This window comes from Lissotriton helveticus, chromosome 10 (assembly GCF_964261635.1).
Source record: "Lissotriton helveticus chromosome 10, aLisHel1.1, whole genome shotgun sequence".
In the NCBI taxonomy this organism is placed as follows: Eukaryota; Metazoa; Chordata; class Amphibia; order Caudata; family Salamandridae; genus Lissotriton; species Lissotriton helveticus.
The window spans coordinates 169,772,611-169,794,015 of NC_136071.1; the positions used below are offsets into that span (position 1 = coordinate 169,772,611).

The 21,405-nt window shown below is 43.9% G+C and overlaps 1 protein-coding gene across 1 annotated transcript in view; it reads left to right on the forward strand.

Annotated features, from left to right (window-relative positions):
- LOC144786065 (cytochrome P450 3A29-like) overlaps nt 1–21,405 on the forward strand; it is a 168,512-nt gene that overhangs the window by 127,049 nt on the left and 20,058 nt on the right. Inside the window, exons 8-10 of the mRNA XM_078665010.1 lie at nt 1,858–1,985; nt 6,572–6,659; nt 8,853–9,013. Of these exons, the coding sequence (XP_078521136.1) occupies nt 1,858–1,985; nt 6,572–6,659; nt 8,853–9,013 (377 nt within the window). The remainder of the gene's footprint in view (nt 1–1,857; nt 1,986–6,571; nt 6,660–8,852; nt 9,014–21,405) is intronic.

Sequence of the window (21,405 nt, forward strand, 5' to 3'; positions counted from 1 at the left end):
TCTCAAACTACATCACTCAAGACATCATCAAAGTGTTTTCTAAGAGTTCATGAGTGTTAGATTAGTATACTAGTTGTACTACTAATGAGTGATACTATTTCTAACATATGTGATCGGAGTAGCTATGTGACTGTATCAGTGTGTGTCTGGGTGTCTGCATGGCTGTGTGGGTGTGTGAGCGTGTGCATGAGTGACTGTGGGTGGGTTTTGGTCTATCTCTGTGGTTGTGAGTTGTATGGGTGTCTGGGTGGTTGTGTGGGTGTGTGACTGAGCATATGAGTGGTGTTGTGGGTGTGTGAGTGACTGTATTGGTGTATAATTGGGTGTGTTAGTAGCTGTGTGAGTGAGTGTGTGGCTTTATGGGTGTGTGGCAGGCTTTATGGGTGGGTGAGTGTGTAAGTGAATGGATGAGTGAGTGGGTGTCTGAATGGCTGTATGAGTGAGCGACTGGGTTTGTAAGTGGCTGTATGGATAAGTGAGTAGCTGGGGAGTGGGTATTTGGTTAAGGGAGTTGGTGTGTATGAGTACCATTGGGATGGGTAACAATAAACATGTTATTCTGTGCCAGGATACCCTTCTGTGAATGTTCTCTTTACAAATGCACACAATGTTTTGTTATGTGTGAGTGGCTGTATTGGAGAGTGAGTGTGTGAATGGCTGTATGGGTGAGTGAGCAGATGTGGGAGTGTTTGTATGGATGTCTGAACGGGTATGTAAGTGGTTGTGTGGGTGTGTGAGTGATTGTGGGGGCTGTGTTGAGAGGCTGTATGGGTGAGTGAGTGGGTGTATGAGTGGCTGTATAGGTGAATAAGTCTGTGTTTGAGTAGCTGTATGTATGAGCGTCTAGCTGTGTAAGTGGCTCTATGGAGGAGTGCGTGGTTGTGTGAGTACTTGTATGGGTCTGCGCAGCCCCCCTCCCAAGCTGATATCAGCCCCAGGGACCCCATTGCCAGGGGCCCAGTCTTAATTTATATATATTGAAAAAGGGGAGGGGGGCTGGTAGCCCCTGCCCCAGACCCGATTTCAGCACCGGGGATCCTATCCCCCGGGCCCCGGCTTTGTAATGCTGTGTGCCCTGGAGCCTACCCAGCCACCAGCATTGGGGATGACGAGGAGAGCTTGAATGCCCCTGTGGCCCCTGCAGGCTCCCCGCCTCCAATGGGAGCTGGCATTCCTGCTGCACGGAGGGAGTTGCTGGAAAGGCAGCTCCCTCCATGCAGGAGCAATCGTTTAATCTCTTACCCTGCCCACATGTCTGCAGGCAGGGACAGAGACGAAACCTCCACTTCCAGCAAATGGGAGAACTTTGACAGTTCCCTCCGGCTGGAACCAGAGTATTTGCTTTTGCTTGATGGGAGCTGTCAAAACTCCCACCAAGCAAACTCAAACAGCTATGTCCCAGGGGTGGGCACCGCAGGAGCCCTGCCATATTATTTTTAATTTGTAGTTCTGGGGAGGTGGTGGTCACTGGGGCATTTTTAAGCCGTTGAAGGGGGCACTGTGTCCCCCCTCCAAGTTTGCCAGTAGTTTGTTTGCAGATCACAGGTTCCTAGTGGGGAGGTAAAAGTTTATTCTGGAGCCCAAGAAGACTGTCCACATGTGAAGAATTGCTTTATAAACCAGGACCAGCATTTTATACAGGATCCTCTTCTTCACTGGCCAGTGAAGGGAGCAAAGATGAGGGACACATGCATTCTCAACGGCAGGTTGAGAAGAACAAGGGTCCATTCGAGCAACGAACCCCCTATGAGTACATGAATTTAACAATTGCTCTAAATGAATATTTGTTCCCTTCTCATTGTTGCACTCAGTGAGTTACAAGACACTTGAGCTTGTTTGTTTTCCTTTCTTTTTTAGTGACCTTCCCATTTTTAAATCCAATTCTACGGTTTTTGGACATATCTTTGTTCCCTAAAGACATTATGGAGTTTTTCCTGAATGTAACATCCAGCATCAAGGAAAAGCGTAAAAAGAACAATCACACGGTAAGTGGCAAAATCGTGAAGTGTACAATTCAAATAACAGCAAGCATTGTCAAACTCAATATTTGTGACTTTAATAGACTTTTAAAGCATGTTGTTTGGCATTCTCAAAATGCTGTGCAAAATCCTAGACCTTCTTCCTATTGATGCGAGACGAACCATTGTACAGGCTCTTGTTACCTCACGCCTTGATTATTGTAACATTCTTTATTTAGCGGTGACCGCCAAGAACCTGAATATGATGCAGAAAGTTCAATATGCAGCAGCATGGCTGATTCTGAACATTCTTAGACGAGCTTTAGTGGGGGAAGCCTTGATGAAACTCCATTGGCTCCCCATACAAGCTAGAGTGACTTTTAAGGCCCTATGCTTTGGACACCGATTTGCCATCAAAAGAGGCCTACATTTTTGCTCCCTCTTATGACGGTATATCAACCCGCACGTAACCTGAGATCATTGGGCACAGCCAAAGTGATTGTGCCCAGGGTACGGAAGGCCCAAGCTGGAGGGAGGTCTTTTGGCTTCCGGGCGGCTAAGGCATGAATGACCTGCCTTTGGATCTACGGATGTATTCATCCGAAACTCTGTTCAGGAAAAAATTAAAAACCTGGCTGTTTCAGCATTCGTTTGGAGGACAGAAGTAGTGCCTCAGGCTGATTGGAAGTTTGGGGCATTGTTAATGTTGCTAGTTGGGGTCAGGGACTGGTGGTGTTCTAGCGTGGGGACACTTCGGTTAGAGTAACCAGGTGCTTTATAAGCTAAATAATAATAATTTGTTAGCACATTAACCCAAAACGATTGACTTTGCAGTCTTAGTTATTATTTGAATTGTATCAGACCTATCATCTTTCTAATTCCAGTTTAGATTTGGGAGAAGGTTGGAAGACTTGGAGTATCGCGAAAAGTATATGGGAAAGTATCCAGAGTTTAGGAGCATTATGGTGAAAGGACAAAGTGTGTGAGGGATGGCCGTACTCAAAGAAGAACAAGAGTTGAGGTAGATATGGAAGGAACAGGCCATGAGCACTTTAGTAGATAATTAATGTAATCGAGAAAAAAAAATCAAGACTTGATTATAGAGGCTCGCATTTTTCTCTCATATTTCACAGTAGGAAACACTAGAGTTTTCAATCCTACTGTGTAATTTCTTCTAGTCTATTGTTGTGTCTTTTATGGAGATGCATTGTGTCTTGTATTAAATACTCATATCTTACTTAGATATATGAATGATGTTTTTGTATTACCAACACTTGGGAAATGCATTACATATCAAATAGTTCCAGTTTTTAAAACTAGCAACATTATGTACAATCCCTCAGCAGCAGCTCCTCCGTTTGTTTCTGCTTCTCGCACTGGGAGAAAGCAGAAGTGCCTGGTTGTGGGCCGGCGGGTGGGCGGGTCTGCTGGAAAGCAGAAGAGGTGTGGCTAGCCCACTGTTGTGGGCCCTGACTGTTTGGTCGTCCCTCTGGAGCTGACCAAAGCAGTCATGCCAACGCTCCCTATTCTCTATGTAGGCTCCATGCAGGCTACATAGAGAGAATGGCCTACCATTAGGTGCCCGGCTGGGCGCTGTCCACACCAATCACAATGCTGACATTGCAGTGTTGTGATTGGCGGTGGGGAGGGAGGCTGTCTGTGGGTGGCTGCTTCCTGAGGAGAGCTGCGGCAGCCGAAAACACAGGACCCGAGGGAAGTTACGTTTTATTTTATTTTATTAAACCCCTCCAGCCTCCCCCCCACGGGCAACACCCCACAAAATCCCCCCCACCCGCCCGTCATGCTCCCGCGACTGAGTACATGCCGCTCGAGTGTATGCCCGGTTATAGCACCCCTGTGTGCTTGTGAAGCAGGCAGTTCCGCCCTTCCGATACCATAGTACGGTGTAGCTAGAGCGCGTAGGCTTACCTATCGTTTGCCAATAAATCCCCTCTAATAATTTGGGTAGGCTTTAAGTAGTGGGTGTGCTGATCGGTCAGGACCAAGTTTCTGCCGATTCGTGCTGAGGGTTACAAGCCAGGCTGAGGGCTGTGTAATCACCCAGTGACTCTGACCCAGAGCGGCAGAAGACCATATGGAGGTAAGAAGGTTCGGGGATGCAGTAGTGTGTGAGGGAGGCCGTGCGGAGCAGTGGGCAGTGGCTCAGACCATCTTGCCTGAGTATGAGTAATAGTGTGTGCCGTACTTAGTTCACGGGGTGAGTTCATTGTTGGAAGGGAGTTGCCAAAAGCGGTCAAGGAGAGTGTCCCAGACTGCTGAATTGGGTCGCTTGCACAAGTGCCTGGCTTCTTCATATCAAAGTGCCCCCTCCTCGACCTTCCCCCACTCTGTCACGCTGTATACCACACCATCTCCGATGATGCCTATTCTGCCCTCCACTGTAGGGTGAGGACTTTCTTGATGAGTAGGAGACCCATACCAGCAAATCTAGCCCTCACATTGTTGTGCTTCCTTCATTTGCATATGCCCAGAGTGCAAGCCTCCTATGTTTGAGGTCTGTAAGTTTGGTAACCTCCTGTAGTGTAGTGTGGATGGAGGGCCAGTATGAGGACAGAGCAGGACAGGACCACAGCACATGATATATGTCTGCAGAGATCAGCGGGCAGTGGGGACAGCCTATATGAACTTGTGTTAAGAAGCAGTCGAGCTGTTTGGGCATCAGGTAGACCTTGTTCTAGGATAGACAATTGTATACTTTTGAACCGTGCATTTCTGGATACTTGTTTAGGGAATTCGGGTGCCGGTTCCTGCTCTTTATCATGTACGGCACGGCATATCCCATTTCTTCCTCCCACTTGCATCTCAGGGCTGCCAGGGGGAGCCGTGTGTGTTCCCTTATGGCCTTATGAATCTATGTTATTAGATGACTCCCTGTCCCCATGTCCAGAAGCATCTGGAAAATGGCATGTATTGGGGGCTCTTCTCTCTCGTGTGGATCCGAGGACTTAGCAGGTATTGAGCAGTCGCCCGTATGCTAGAAACTGTCCACGTGGTATAGCAGGGACTGAACCGGGCTGTAAACACTGCCAAGGCACACATGCTTATTTTATAGCCCTCGCTCTCACGTCCTTCTAATATTGGAGGGAACAGCTGAGCAAAGGCACACGTGGCCTGGCCTTCACTGATCCCTAATGCGCTGGTTAGGGGCTCACTTGCTGTACTATTTAACGGCATCCCTGTAGTAAACCAGATGCCACCATGTGGAACAGTCGAGGTAAGGTGATTGACGTTTTCCTGACATTTATTTTTAATGTGGGAGACTAGTCTATTTCAGAGTGACATTTTGCAGAGAAAGGTTAGTTTACATTTCATGCAACATCCTTAAAAAAGTTACTTATGGATCAAAACAGTACCTCACACACAAATGAGAAATGAGAGGGCATCACAGAGATTATTTGCATTAATATTAGTGAGCTGCTGGTGTGTTGCAATATGGAAAACACGTCATCACTATCGATGAATATTATAGATGTAAACACATTAAGAATTTTGGAGGAATGGCTGGCCCTGCCAGTGACCTGGTCAAAGAGGGCATGAAATAGCTGAACCTGGACCATATATTCAAAGCTGTTCCTAACAGGAGCCGGGTCCCCCCTAAATATGTTTGGCCCAGGGCCCCCAAAATCCTTAAGATGTCCCAGTTTGTCCACTCTTTTTTTTACAAATTTCTCGGGGAGAGAAGCCTCCGAACCCCCCCCCCCTTATGTTGTTCAGGCTCAATCGCCATGCACACTCGCTCGCCGTGGTGCACTCCCACACAAATTTTACACCTCACCACTTTCAAATGTCACCAGCCGCCACTGTAATCCGTCATACAGTAATGAATAAAGACTCCAGAGCCGTGAAAAATTGAATTTCTAGTTTGAGTCCCTCCCCCTAGGGATGTCTACTCATTTCGTCCCTTTATTTTGCCATTAAAGGGGTCTTCTTCAGGACTGTGGCTCTGTCGTAATCTATTAAGTAGACATGTGGACAATTTATTGTCAGTGGAATTATTTTATATCTTGTGACACATAGTAGAAAATCTTGGAAATGGCTTACTGTTCATGTTCATTTTGATTGGGTACATCACATAATTATTTCTGACTTTGCACATTAGCTCCTAAGATAAGTCATATTGTTATTCTTTTTGTACAACTAAGGCACTTTTTCAGAGAATACATATTTATGGTCTAGGGCTTTACTTGTGTTTTACGCAGTGATTCATTCCATGTTACATTCAATGTAAAACGCTCTGTGATCTATCTTGCCTATCCTGTAAAGTGTGTACAGCATTATATTAGCCAGTTAGTAGCTTGTCACCTGTTTGCATTATGCATGAAAAGGAAGCAATAATGATACAATATTTATGCTCCTTTTGTTTTGCAATGAATTCTGAAAGCATTAGTTGGGTTCTTTTATGTATTGCAATTAACTCTGCCTGCATTCTTTTATATTCCCTTTGTATTGTAATTATTGCTGTCAGGAATAATTTCCCCTTTCTTGCACCGCAGCAGTGCCCACAGTGAGTGCATAATACAAAACCACAGTTATCTGTCAAAGTCAGTGGGATGAGTTACAACCTCTGAGAGTAAACTTCTTTGCTTTTTAAGGATCGGGTGGACTTTATGCAGCTAATGGTCGATTCCCAGACTGCAGATGACAACCCTGAAGCAGATCACACCAACCATGGCTACAAAGGTAATAATTGATCATATACATGAGAGGCTGCAAACAAAAGTAAAATAAGGAACGTTAATGGAATCACAAGTTTTTTACTAGGAGGGGCGTGTTAACCCCTTCGACGCTCATGACGAGCTCAGCTCGTCTTGAGTTACGCCTCTCGTACGCTCATGACGAGCTGAGCTCGTCATGTAACGCGGGTTTTTGAAAAACTCAGCGCACAGCGGGAAAACGCTTAGCGCACATGCGGTTAAATAGTGGTTGGTAATTGAAGAGAGAACCTGGGGCCGTCATCACCTGAGTGAATGAGCGAACTGGACTATGTACTACCTTCTTACATTTCCTGTAATATCAGCACACATTGAAAGTTTCTATTTTGTAAACATATGACTAAGACATTTCAGTTCACATGAATGAGTTTAGCAAATGGCATAACCAAGGGCAAACACAGGAAGGATCAGAGAATCTTTACCCTTTAGGAGTACAAGTGTTGTCGCTCTGTTTGGTAATAGTGCTTTCTATTACACGTCATCTTCCTATTTTCAGCAGAGTGATGGACAATACGAGTGTGTACTCTCGTCCCACTTGTATCACAATCATGACATATAATCAAAAATGCCCCTTTTCTCGAGGGCTGTCAACAGGCTCATTGTTAATGTAAATTGGTTCCAATAACCTCTGCAGGGTGATGCAAAAGTCTCTTGACTGGGGGTGAATGTTTTGATTTGTTCTGCATTCCGTCCATCAATTGTGTCTTTTGCTTTCTCGCCCTAAGTGCGCCAGGTATGTCCAGACGTGGGTCCTGGGCTCACTGTGCCACTGGAATCAAGCTATCCTGGCTGAGGAGGGGTGAAACCCCGAAACCGGTCCTAGGATGCTTGTTTCCGGTCCAGGGAGGGCCTGGTTTGGCAGTTCAGGCTGGACTGTTCCCATGAGGCATAGGGTCAAGACTGATTTGCATATGGCCAGATCTAAACTGGGGTGGCATGGTGAGCAAAAGAATGACGAATTTAACCCAGATCTCTTGACTGGGAGTGAATGTTTTGATTTGTTCTGCATTCCTTCTATCAATTGTGTGTCTTTTGCTATTAGCCTGAAGAAGAACTATACATGCACCAGGCACTGCTGTATTGATTTACACACATCTGCAGACTCCCTTTTGCCTGCATAGTTCTGCATGATTTTGTGTTGCAAGTCACTCCCTAGATGCACCTCCTTGTATTCTTTATTGTGACATACTAAGTGCGACAGGTGTGCCCAGATGTGGGTCCCTAGCTTAGTGTGCCACTGGACCCAAGCAGCACTCGACTGAAGGGGTCAAAATTGGCGAAATACAGTCTTGGGTTGCTTGTGTTTCGGTTCAGTGAGTACATGGCTTTGGCAGTTCCGTGAAGGATCAAGATTGATGTGTATAAGGCTGGGTCTAATCTGAGGTGGCATGATGGGCAAAAACATGATGGACTGGGATGTGGTCTCGAGTAATTACCAGTGGCTGAGATTAAATCAAGCATTCCATCCATCACTTTTTTATATTCTTCTGTGTCTCCTCACTTCAGCAAACATTTTTTGCTGTGGTCAACTATTTTACTGTGTGTCAAAGATGTGAGTTTCCTTGATGATCTGGCTATGGGTCATGTTGCCTTCAAATATTGCAGGCTCTTGTTACGGGACGCCCAATAAGCACATGTATTAACCGCAGTCTAAGTGCAGCTTTGCCAGCACCTGCATAGCCGGTAGCCCTTGCTGCTAGATTCTGTACTTTCTGCAAGCATTGTCTAGTGCAGTCCTGGAGTCTATGTATTTTGAATTTGCAGTCAAGTATAGTCAGCATTTCTGCTCTTACTCAGGTGTACTGGTTAATTGTTTATAGAATAGGCTGGATGGTTTAGATCCATTTTAGCTGTATTCATAGCCATTTAAGCAATTTCGTTTTTCATGGAATGCATGTGGACAAAGTAGACCCCAAAGTTTTTGGCTAGTAGAGAGAGCGAGAGGAAGCTTGCCCCGCCACAAGGAAAGCATAGATAATGGCACAGAGACACCTGCATGCAGTAGAGTGGCATACACTGAATTAAGTGGGAAGGCTGCAGTGTTTAGTTAAGAGTTTGAACAGATACTGAAGTAATCGAAAACTATTCCTTTAAATTTGTGTATACCATATTAAGGGTTTAATCTCTGTTTCTTTTTTGTCTGGGCCTACTTCACTTGCAGCACTTACTGATTCGGAGATAATGGCCCAGGCTCTAGTCTTTATTCTAGCTGGATATGAGACCACCAGCACATCTCTCAATCTTTTGTCTTATGAGCTGGCAACTCACCCAGAGATACAGAAGAGGCTACAAGAAGAAATAGATAAAGCTCTACCTGACAAGGTAAGTCAAGAACTTGTTTTAAAGAGAGAGCATGAGATGATGTTGCCCCATAATGTAAGCTTTTCAAGATCGTCCCATCATTAGAGGTTCTATAAACATTTTGCTGATTTGTCAATTCAACAAGCTGCACTTCAAGAGTAGGGATGGGTGAGGTTAAGCAGAAGTAAATGGGGTAGATGAAAACAATGACTTTTATGAATGTTGGCAAAATAACTATCCTCAGCCATCTTTTCAGCTTCTGTAAGTAGGTCTGCATACCCCAAATATTTTGGGTTACCAAACCACAGGGTTCTTGGCCTGTCAGTCTCGGACCATATTGCTGGGTTTTAGGCGATTGTAGTCTTGCTGCTTAATCTAGATGATGCTACGGTACCTCTTAGATTTACTAAAGCATTGCTTTTACATGTGAATGTCTGTGGTTTGCTTTTTAAGAGTAATGATATCATATTGTACAATTTTCTGGGCACCTTAGGAGTTTTTGAGAACAGACCGAAGGAATTCCTCTGCCCCAGCAATTGCATGGGTTTAACCTCTTATTGTGAGCAACCCTCAGACTAACCGGAGGAGGAGGTCCAGTGGAGGCGGTTCCTTTATAACAATGGAAAACATTTTCGCATTTTATTTCTGTTTGCAGCAGTCCTTACCTGCCAAAGTATTGTCCATCAAGTGTTGCATCTGTGTCATGCTCAATTCTTTTTCAAGTTATTTATTGTCTACCTGGGTATGTTGCATTATATGCATTTCAGTGTATAAAGCCTTTCAGATCTTTCGGTCCATCAAAATATTAATGACTGGGCACCTAAATATTTTGATACATGATAATTTGTTTCAATAGTAGATGAGGTCTTGACTAATCTTAAGTGATTTGGGCTAATGCAGCACATTCATGCCATACACTTGTTGCTCCTCATGCCATTGGTCTTGTCTTCGTTCCTTATGGCCTTTTCTCAGAGTAAATATAGCCTTTGATACAGTCAATCCACCTCTTAATTGCAATTTTGAATATCCATTTGGGATCAGAAATACAGAAGATCTCGTGTGTGTCTGAGGTATAGTGAAGTCGAGCCTTAAGGTTTGTCAGGTTTTGTTTATTCACTTTAACTGTTCTTGTCATGCAAAACATCTTCCAAAGGCAAAGACGACTCGCAGCATTCAGTTTTTCATAATTCAGCAAATTCTTTCTGGTAAAGATCTCATTAATAAATCCAGAAACATCTGGCCATTTTCTTCCAAATCATTATATCCTATTAGTAATATAGTTCATAGTTTTGCCTACTTCAAATAATTGATGCATTTCAGCCAACCACTGAAACTTGGTAGAGATGGGCTATGTCTAGGTTCACCATCTCACTCTAGATCATCATGGAATATATCTCTTGTCCTGAACTTTCCACCTACAAATCGTTATCAGGTTTGTTAGTTTAAGGGAATGAGAATACAACCTCAAGACCAAGAATGCATTAGGTTATTCGACAAACATTCAGGGCTGGAGACATTACCTATAATGACCTGGAGGGTGGTGTTAACCCTAGATCCGTCAACTTTCAAATTATTATGAAGTGAGTCACTTTGGTTGCATAGTATTCAAAATCCAAGCTTCATTTCACATGCTATCACGTGATATCATTAACTCTTATGATGTTGTAGTCTCCTAGCAGATAATTTGAGGTGTTTATAAAAGAATATTCCACTCCACCATTTTAATATCTTGAGGAAGGCCTCAATGATGTTTGTCTGATGTCTTTCAATTTGACTTCTAAAACATCATTGTTATGTTATGTGTGCTAAATCTTGATATAGTGCACAACTCATCCCGGAAGGGGCATCTTGGTGTTGATTCGGCAGGTGGGTGTGAAAGAGGCAGCATTTAAAACAGCCAAGTTTTAAGGCATTTTTTTAATTCTACAAGGCATAAGCATACACGCATAAACGGAAGGAGTTTGTTCCAGTGGAGTGGCGCAAGATAGAAAAAGATTTGGCCACCACATTTGGCGGTCGGATCTGTCGGAGTCAGAGAAGATGCTGGTTGCTAGATCGCAGATTCCTGCTTGGCGAATAAGGGATAAGCCTGTGCTGGAGGTATTTTGGGCCGAGCCCTGATGGCGATTGGTATGTTAGGCAGAGCAGCTTAAACAGTGCTCTCTTACGAATGGGGAGTCAGTGTGGTGCTCTAAGTATGGGTGCTGATGAGGATCTTGGAGGCAGGTTATTTACCATTCGTGGGGCAGTGTTTTGGACCGCTTGTAGTTTTGACAGAAGGGATTCATTGGAGGCCAGAAACAGGGTGTTGCCATAATCAAGGCAGTCGATGACTAGTGATTGGGTGAGTGTTTTGCATGAGCTCAGTGGAAGCCATCTGTAGATTTTTTTAAGTAGACGCCTGATGCCAAAACATGTGCCACATGTGGCGGCAGTCTCCTTGCATAGATAGCTGAGCATCTAAAATTATGCCTAGGTTTTTTGCGGTTCTGGTGGGTAGTGGTTACTGCTGGAGTTACTGCTGATTTGGAGTGATGTGGTATAACTATAGATGAGTTGGTTGTGGGTTGAAAGCTATTATAGATAATATCAATTTTGGCTTGAAAGTGACTAGCTAAAGTGTCGCAGAATGTTTGGCAAGCTAGGGTTTCAGAGGAACATGCCTGTGGTTTGAATAAGGTTTTTACAATTTGTAATAGTTCCTTTGAGGAGTTGCCTGCCTGTTCAATTTTATGAACAATATGTTGTCTGCGTGCTGTCTTTATTTTGGTGTAATAAGCACGAGAGGGATATTTACATAGTTGTTCATCTGTACTGCTTTTGGACATCATCTAGTTACACTTGAGCCTCCAACACTGGCACTTATCTGTTTTCAGTTCAGCCGTGTACCTGGAGGCATTGGGTCTTAGATATTTCCTTGGTAAAGGTTTGTAGGGAGCCATGATGTCAAATGCATGGGAGAGAGAGTTGTTGAACTGTGCCATTGCTGAATTTATCTCATGGGAGTTGTCTGGAACAAAAGTGGGGAAAGTCGCTTGAAATGCATCTAAAGTGATCTGTTTCCAAGGTCTTGCAGTAGCTTGGATCTGGGCCTTGGGTCTGTCAGGGACTGTCGTGGTCAGAATACGGACTTTGATCAGGAAGTGATCTGTCCAAGTTAGTGGCAGTTGGATGTTAATTTGAGAAAGCTTGGCAGTAGATGAAATCTAGCATATGTCTAGCAGAGTGAGTAGGGCCAGTTATTGTGAGATGTAGGTTTAACATTTCAAGATTAGTTCGCAGAATAGAGACGTCATTTTGGTGGTAACATCTGTGTGGTAGTGAAAGTCTCCAATCAAGAGGAAATCTTGTGTGGCTAGTGTTTGGGGTGCTAATCACTCTGTTAGGTTGGGCCTGAAGTCCTTGTTTTGTCCAGGAGGGTGGTTAGATAAGAGCACCATTTCAGGAGAGGCCGTTAGGGGGATATAATTTAAAGCAGTGAATCAAGTATTTAGACTCTCAAGGAGTCTTTGAAAGCTACAGCTATACCTCCACCTGGTTTGTGTTCCCTGTCTTGCCTAATTAATCTGTAATTGTCTGGGAATGCTCTGGGGGTATTGGGTAGTGCTGACTGGTGGAGCCATGTTTCTGTGATGAAACATAGGTCTGGTTGTGTTGAGGTTAGAAGATCCTAAATGTGTGGGAATTTACCTAGCATTAAAATAAATACATTTGAGCGAAGGAGGCACATTTTGTAATTTTTGGGGGGACTCAGGTTTGGATAGTTAGTTCTCAGGTTTATTAGTTCTTTATTGTCATAGTGTAGTGTGGATAAAGGAGGAATATCGGGGGTGAAGATGCAGGGTTCCTGGTGCCTGCCGCCTGGTGGCGGATTGGCACGGATGGGCGCAAACGGGCTTGCCTTTGGCATGTCAGCCGCGGTCCCTCTGCGCATAGGTACCAGGTTTGTATTTTATACCCGAGAGCTAGACCGCTGCCGCCCAGTGATTGGCGGCTGTCGCGGAATAGCGGCGTCACTGCCGACACGCCCTGAAGTCCCTCTGGTCAATCGGCAGAGCCGTGACGGACTAGGGAGTCCAGGGGAGAGTGTGCAAATACAGAAAGATTTTCCAGGTAAAAGTTTAAAATACAGCAGTTACTAAGGGCTGTGGGTTGAGGAAACACTAAAAATATTAAAATGGTCAATGCTAATATGTAGTGCAAGCAAATCATGTGAACATAAAGTTTATTGAGTAGTAAAAGAAATTGAAATTGGGTGCCTGGTAAAATGCTAGTCTGAAGCCTGGTCTGTGGCGCGGTGTGTCACATTTGGTAATTCTGTAAAGTCTGTTTAATGCATTGACCTAATAAGTACTCAATAGGTCCTCTCAGCATCTGATTTTAATTATCCTGCTATAGTGACATAGGCTTGTACCAGCCTAGTTCAATTGGCCATTCAATCTGAAACTTGCATTGCCTCCAAGAATGGATTACGAAAAATGCTAATGTGACTGGGAAATTGTATGTCAGGACCAGAGGCAAGGATTATGCTTTACTTTCTTTGCTTTCATTAACAGCAGCCATATTATAATATTTATAGAAAAACTATAAATACATGAACACTTAGGAATATTTCATAACGGTTCATACGTTCAAGGCATGGATCTCCCTTCATAGTTCTCTGTCCATGATCCTTCCTCCTCTTTCTTTGCTACTCCACACAGCCAACAGTTAAGTGAAAAGGCCTGAGGGCCATGTTTGTTAATTCTTCTTTGTTTAATTCTTTGTTTGTATTGCTTATTTGAAATATTTGGCCAACCTTTGACTTTAGGCTTACTCTGCGTGACCGCTGGAACGCTTGCCGCGCCTATGTGATCGCAAGCCCTTCGGGGGCAGACATCTCGTTGGAGGTGCATCAGGGCTGTGTAGTGTGGTCTTCTGACCACTAGGGGCACCACCACACCTCATTAGAGGCTCATCTTAGGTGCGAGCATGCCAGTTGCATTGTTCTGCTCGAATTAGTGTGTTGATGGACTCAACGTGGCCATCCAGGCGCCTATCTTGCCCACATCTCGCCTGGAGTGTGACGCCCCCAGGGGGGTCTGTAAAATACACACGCTGCCAGTAAAGAGTGCTGGAAACACCATGTGCAGCAGTATGTATTAAAGGCAATCATGCCTCAACTTGTACATACGCTTGGGAGAGCGTGTGAAGCTAAAAGCCAGTAAGTGGAAAGAAGGGCACCAACACAGGGGCAGATATAAAATAAATAATTTAAATTTAGGAAAATAATTTGCCCAGTGTACAGTACGGGCAGTGGTGTCCATAGGACCTTTTGTCCAGTGCCTTCACAGCCAGTTATACATACTAGCCTGGTTCACCCACTCCAACTTGCCCCTTATATGCAGGAATCACAGGATTCCTATATGGAGGAGGAACCTGTGACTTACCTCCTAATTGAGGATGACTTCGGCGAGGTCATGGATGCCTCTATACAGATGTCGGTCTCTGAGGCTATAGCACCCTTGGAGCAAAAGTTCCTTAATATTGCAGCGTGGTGCCTACAACCCCTCACCCCGAAGGAAGAACCCAAAGAGTCATCCACCCTTGTGTCTACTGGCCAGCTGGAGGCGCCCCAGTAGTCAAAGAAAAAGCACAACCAAACCCATTTGTCGATCTAGATGCCTTTGACAGGCTGAAATGCACTTTCTTGGGTATTAACATTCCATCTGACCTTGTGGGAACCCCCCCCCTCCCTTTAGCCATTACTCACTGACAAGCCTATCACAAGTCTGGCAGCATCCCCTGTGCCAAACATCAATGACTCCCCCACCTGTCCGGATGAGAATGTGGAGCTTGAGAGACCCTGGTTTCCCTCTTCAGATTCTGAGCCGTCCGACTGCAGCAAGAGCACACTGGACTTAGACTCCAACATGCTCAACCCAGAGGACCTAATTCACCCACGGTCATTAGACAAGGTGCCCGCAGACAAAGTATCCATACAAATCCCTTGACAAGGAGATCCATAACACCTTAAGGCTGAGAGCCCTATTCCATCACTGGAGGGCAAAGTTACCCTAACTCCCAAAATAGATCCCCGAATGGCAACATTCCTCGCAAGGTACATACGGGACCACAAGAAGGGCATTGAGTGCTCTTGGCAGTCCTGTTAAGCTAGCTCCATGACTCAGACGGCCCCTATAAAATAAGGACCCTCACAAAGATATTGGACATGGTGGTGGAAGCCAAACCCTCCTGGCCCCTCATTTCCCCAGATATTTGTTTGAGCTGGGTGCAAAGGGTGATCATATTCCTAGGCAATGCGAATGGTGCCCTTTCCACAGTGCGGTGGAGATCTCTGTTCATAGAAATGGAGCCAAAACTGGGGGATCTAGCCACCTCTGAAGCAAGCCCAGTGGCCCAAGGAGGCCCCTGTGGCTATCCTTCTATTAAGGAACCTTTTTAGCAAAGAACACTGGCCATCTTCAATTCCTTCAATAAGATCCAGTTATCCATCAAGAAAATATTAAGTCCTCAGGTTTTCACAGGGGCCGGTCTTGGAAGGGAGCGCTCGGCCGCTCTTTCAACATCAGGCTTCTCTCCAGGGACAAGCAGACAATGGCAGGATCAGACCAGGTTCAGGGGCTTCTATCCCACCCGAAGATATCCCCGGCACAGGGGCTCCAGAGGAGGACCCACAGGCGGCTACTCTCAAGGCTCCTCTCACGGTGAGTGTAGTCCCTTTTTACACTTAAGTTTGGGGTGCAGTTTGGCAGATTTTGCCCATCACTGGAGATTTTTGACATCCAATGTTTGGGTCCTGCAGACTGGCCAGGGTCCAGTATAGAATGTTACAGCTCCCCTGTGTAACCCCATCCCACTTCCTTATTACGGTTCTCTAATGAGGAGGCCGCTCTGGTCAGTTCAGAGGTACAGAACCTTCTCTCCAAAGGTGCTATAGCCCCTGCCCACCCTTTCCGTTACGGGTTTATCAGCAACTTGTTGATGGTGGACAAGCACGACGGGGTCAAAGGCCTGTTGTAAACCTCAAGGAAATTAATGAGTGGTTGTTCTTCCGCCACTTAAATGGAGGGTCTTCATCTCCACCGAGAACTCCGGTTCCTCAACGATTGGCTGGCATGCCTGACCCTCAATGATGCGTATCTCACGGTTCCGATCTTCTCACTACACCAATGCTTCCTACAGTATTGCTGGCATAAGCAAACATTCAAATTCACAACGCTTCCATTCAAACTATCCTTGGCTCCTTGGTTCTCAAACCTGTCATGGAACATCTCAGAGCTTGAGGCAGCCGCTTCATTGTCTACCTGGACGATATCCTTCTTATGGACCAATGCCCACAGACACTGACGGCTCGCCTCCAGTTGATGGCCTCTCAACTCCAATCCTTGGAGTTTCTCATCAACAAGAAGAAATCAGTCTTATCCCCAAAGCAACCACTTGTTTTTCTGGGCATTTTAGTGGCTTTGGTATGAGCCACTCTGAGTTCTACATCACAATAGTTTGCCAAGATCAAAAAAAAGCTAAGACGCACTTTGTACAGCCCTTACACTTCCCTGAGGCAGATCGCAAGGGTGGTAGGCCTGCTCCCATTGTCCATTCAGGCTAATTTTCCCAGCCCCCTTCATTATCGAGCCCTCCCACGGCTAAAGATATCCCACCTCTGAAAGGGCCTCACATACTCTCAGAGCGTACCGCTGTCAGATGATGCGAATGCGAAACTCCAATGGTGGTTAGTCCACATGGAGGCATGGAACATCTGCACCATCTTCAGATCCCATGCTGTGAAAGAATCTGATTCTAGTGGCGTTAGTTGGGGGCACATTGCGGAGAATTCTCCACAGGAGGAAAATGGTCTGAACAAAAGTGTGCTCTACATATCACCTGTCTAGAGCTGATGGCCGGCTTATTCGCAGTGAAGTGAAGGGCCAGAGAGAAAGTTTAATGATGCATCCTCCTCAAGATAGACAATGTGGCAGCAGTCCAATACATCAGCCATCTGGTAAGGACACTGTCCGAACCCCTTTCGAAGCTAGCTCGAACCCCTTTCAACCTAGCGCAGAGCTTTTGGGAATTCTCAGTGGACCTGTTTGTATCCTAGTTTAGGCCACTAAGTGACCGGGTATTTCAGTTGGAGACCAGATCCAGATATTCATCTCTCCTGTTCTCCATGATAATGCTGCTCTCAACCCAAGTCAGGAGACAACAGGTGAATGTTGTGATAATAACCCCCTTTCGGAGGTCTCAAGTCTGGTTTCCAGTTCTGATGGATCTTTCCTGGGATTTTCCAATCCGTCTACACCTGTTTCCAACTCTCCTAAAAAACGCATCAGTGAATCCACACCATCTTGTTCTAGAAGGTTCTCTGCGGCGTGATGGATTACCGGGAACTATGGCAAATCCCAGGACTTTCACACCAGGCTGCAGATTTACTCACCAAGGCATGGGCAGATAGCAGGGTCAAGAGATATAGACCAGCTTGGTCCCGATGTGTTGGTGTCATCAGTGTCACTTGGATCCTGCGGGTGAGGACTTGTCAATATCCTCAATTTCTTAGCTGCCTTGGCAGCTGAAGGTTTGGCTTATAGGTCAGTGAATACCTTCCGTTCAGCAATCTCGGCGGGACATAACCCTGGTTGAGAGCCATTGTGTGGGAGAGCATCCACTGATCCGGAAATTACTTTGAGGCATCCGCTTATCGCTCCCTTCTGAGCCGAGCTATTCGGTCTTATGGGATGTAAACGTGGTGCTCAATTTGTCTGTCTCATGGCCCAGAAAAAAATATCTTTCTTGACAACAACTGGCAGCCAAATTGGCATCTCTCTTACACCTGATCTCTTGCAGAAGGGTCTCTGATGTCAGGGCACTGGACATCACTTGAAGAGTGTGTACTCTAGCAGTAGTTACATTCCACATTAGTGAAAGAGGAAAACCAACTCTCGTATTGTCTCATATCTGGCTTTTCCGGATTCTCCGAAGTTCTGTATAATAAAATGCATTAAGGCTTACAAGGCTATTTCAGAAGATTTTTGTCCCCCAGAGTGTCAACTCCTTACTGCTTCCAGAAAGCCACATAAAGGTGTGTCATCTTCCACCTTCGCTAAAAGGGTACAGTGGGTAATGCAGGAAGCTGGCATCAACATAAACAGGTGTGGTGCACATTCTAAAGCTTTCTCCTTGGGGGGAACGATTGGAAGATATTATGAACACTGCAGATTGGTATTCATACTCAATGTTTAAGCGTTTCTACTTTAAGCCACTTCCTAGAGCGGCAACTCTGGTCATACATAAGCCTTGAACTAGCATAATCCTCACCCCGGTCCTGATATAGAATATAAAATATCCTAGCTTATGTAATGGAAAGTTTTAATTCTATTATAGTCACAGAGGCGAGGATTATCCCTCCCGGGGTATAGAATCGATGGTCCTTCCCGGTGTAGGTGCTGCAATTCGTAATTTATTTTACGCAAGTAATACATTTAATATTGAAAAGTTCTTTTATATCACTGCAAGTTTGGTAAATGATGTATTATTATGGTTTATCGTGGTTACGATTGCATAAATGCTTCTCTAAGTGTTAAGGATGTTGACTCAACATTGTTTATTGTTTGGAGGGATCGACGAACAAACAAGAATAGAATATGAGTTCCCAGTATGATCTCACATGAAGACAGAGGAGTAAGGATCATAGACAGAGGACAATGAAGGGAGATTCGTCCCCTGATTAGATGAACTGTTATGAACTATTCACATGTGTTCATGGGATTTGTAGTTTTTCTATAAATGTTATAATATGGCTGCTGTAAAGAAAAGCGAAGAAAGAAAAGCATCATCCTTGCCTCTGTGTCCTTAATAGAATTGTGGCTTTCCGTTACGAAAGCTAGGAAATGTTATATTATACATCGATTATAATTTAAAAAAGCAAATTCTCTTAGGGCTGAAAATCAATTGCCAAAGCTTCACAAAATTGCTGAAGACAATGTGTATTGTAGCTTGGGCCATTCACTACCATAGCCCTGGGTCAAAAATTTAATACGGCGAGCATATAAAATGAGATTATACTATTTATAACTGTTTGAGAGGGCATGCTTCATTTCTAATTTTCTGAAAATGCAATGGTGGACACCCTTTCCGAGTTCCTTGATGAATAGCTATAACAAAAATAAGCTTCAACTTTTTTGTTAACTGCACACCTAGAATTGTGTATAAGGCAGATAAAGTCATGGTAATGTGTCTATCTCTGCCCAGAAAAATGCTCACTCTACTAAGTCAAATGCTTTCCAGCCTTCAAACTATTAACTGTTGTTATGTAGCCAAATTGGTTTGTGAGTCCTATCCTCTAAGAATCTTACTTAAATTTTAGAAATAGTACTGTATTAGCTATTTTCCAACCTATGTTACAGAGAATACCTCTCCAGTAAATTTGATGAGCAAGAATTAGAAATGGGCAGGCTCAAAGTTAAAAATATTGTAAAATTCAGATAGCAATTTACTGTTATTAGAGGATTGCCAGATAATTGCATGAATTTCTCCTAAGAGTGTTTCTGTTTCATATGAGTCAAACTGGTCAGCACTTGGGCAAGGCTGGGCTTTTCTGTCTAAAATGCTATTTTTATCCTGATTTTGCAACAGTTCACGGAAATGTACAATTTTGTATGTAACTATCACAGTACTTTCCTGTTGCCTTGCCAGTTGTTACACATGGTGCCTCATTAATACTTAAAGTATTACTCAATTCCATTTTTGAATTTTACTTGGTTAGTTGCTTTTTTCACGTCTTTTCACCGTACACTGAAAAAAAGCTCTCACCTCAGTATTTCTATGATAGGTGACATTTGAGTCTTTCAAACAGAGAATAAGTCTATTATACCTGAGGGGTCATGAATATAGGTGCACAAACCAACATAACATGCACATGTGGTTGAGGAAAGTGAATCTTTTTGATGTCTTTCATCTCTTGTATCTGCTTAAAGACATGTTGCCAGTATGTGTCCAAATATATATATATATATATATATATATATATATATATATATATATATATGCCTTCAAAGCATCCAATAGATTACTGTTTGAAAAGTGACTGTGCAATATTCTGTGATGACCTTTTAATTACTTGTACTGTAATTAAAGTCCGAAAACAAGGCTCTGTCCACTGTCCATATGACGTATCGCTTGGTTTTCATCTATCCCAGCTCCTACTCCGAATAAATATTATGTAATATATTAGTTTGGTGAACCAGGCACTACAGAACTCAATTTCTTGGCCTAACAATTCATGTCAATGCTAAAATAATCATAGTAAATTCTGACTATAAATTTCTTACTTTTGCTGACAGATCAGGTTCTTTACAGATATCAGGCAATTAAACGTTGTTCATCAGTTCATCTATACATTAGCAGATTTGAAATGTATGTAGAGCATTTGTATTTTTTGAGGCAGTGATACAGTGCATCTAGTTTTTCATTCATTACAACATTGAAGGCCCCAACTGCACAGTATGGCACTATAAATGAGAATAGTTTCAAACTCAGAAGAAATGTTGTATCTTCTCAGGTAGGACCTTAAAAACTACTTATTGTGATCTGCCTCTCTTCTGTTTGTATAACCACACTGTGAGAAATTGGGGTTTTTGTTTAATGAGAGCGACCCCTCTTCAAGCAACAGCCACAATCCCTCTCAGGGTGAACCACAAAAGTCACTAAATTAACCTGTGCTTAACCCTCTGGTAGCTCGGCACAAAAGCTGCCAGGTTTAACTTAGAGGTAATGTATAAAGTATTTATGCAGCACATAAACAGTAATACAGTGAAAACATAACACAAGAAAAATCCCTCACTAATTTTGATAAATAGAACTAATTCAAAAAATTATTTATCACCAAAATGACAAAATTCTAATCCTTAAAACCAGAGTCATTAATTTGTGTTAAGTTTAAGGAAAAATCTAGGGCCCGATTCACAGAACTAACTTAAGACAAAATCCTAAACTTACTACTTTTGGTATTCACAGAAGTTAGGATTTTGTCTTAAGTCTGTTTTAAGACAAAATCCTAACTTCTGTGAATACCAAAAGTAGTAAGATTAGGATTTTGTCTTAAGTTAGTTCTGTGAATCATGCCCCTAGTGCCTAAAAAACAAAGCTCCAACTGCAGACATCTATCGAGACCCGGTCAAAGTCGAATTATATGGCCAACCCAACCGTGATGGAGTAAGAGTCGGATAAAAAAAATAGATTGTACCCAGTCGGTGCTTATCTTCAGACTTGGAAGAAATTTCGAAGAGAAATGGTCTGAGAAGGTAAAGTTTAGATAGGCAAGGCTGCAGGTGGTGTCCAGAGAGGGAGCGTCGTCATCGGGGAGCCACTGGACGAAGTTGCGGCGAAGATTTCTCTGTTTGGACTCAAGGCCTAAT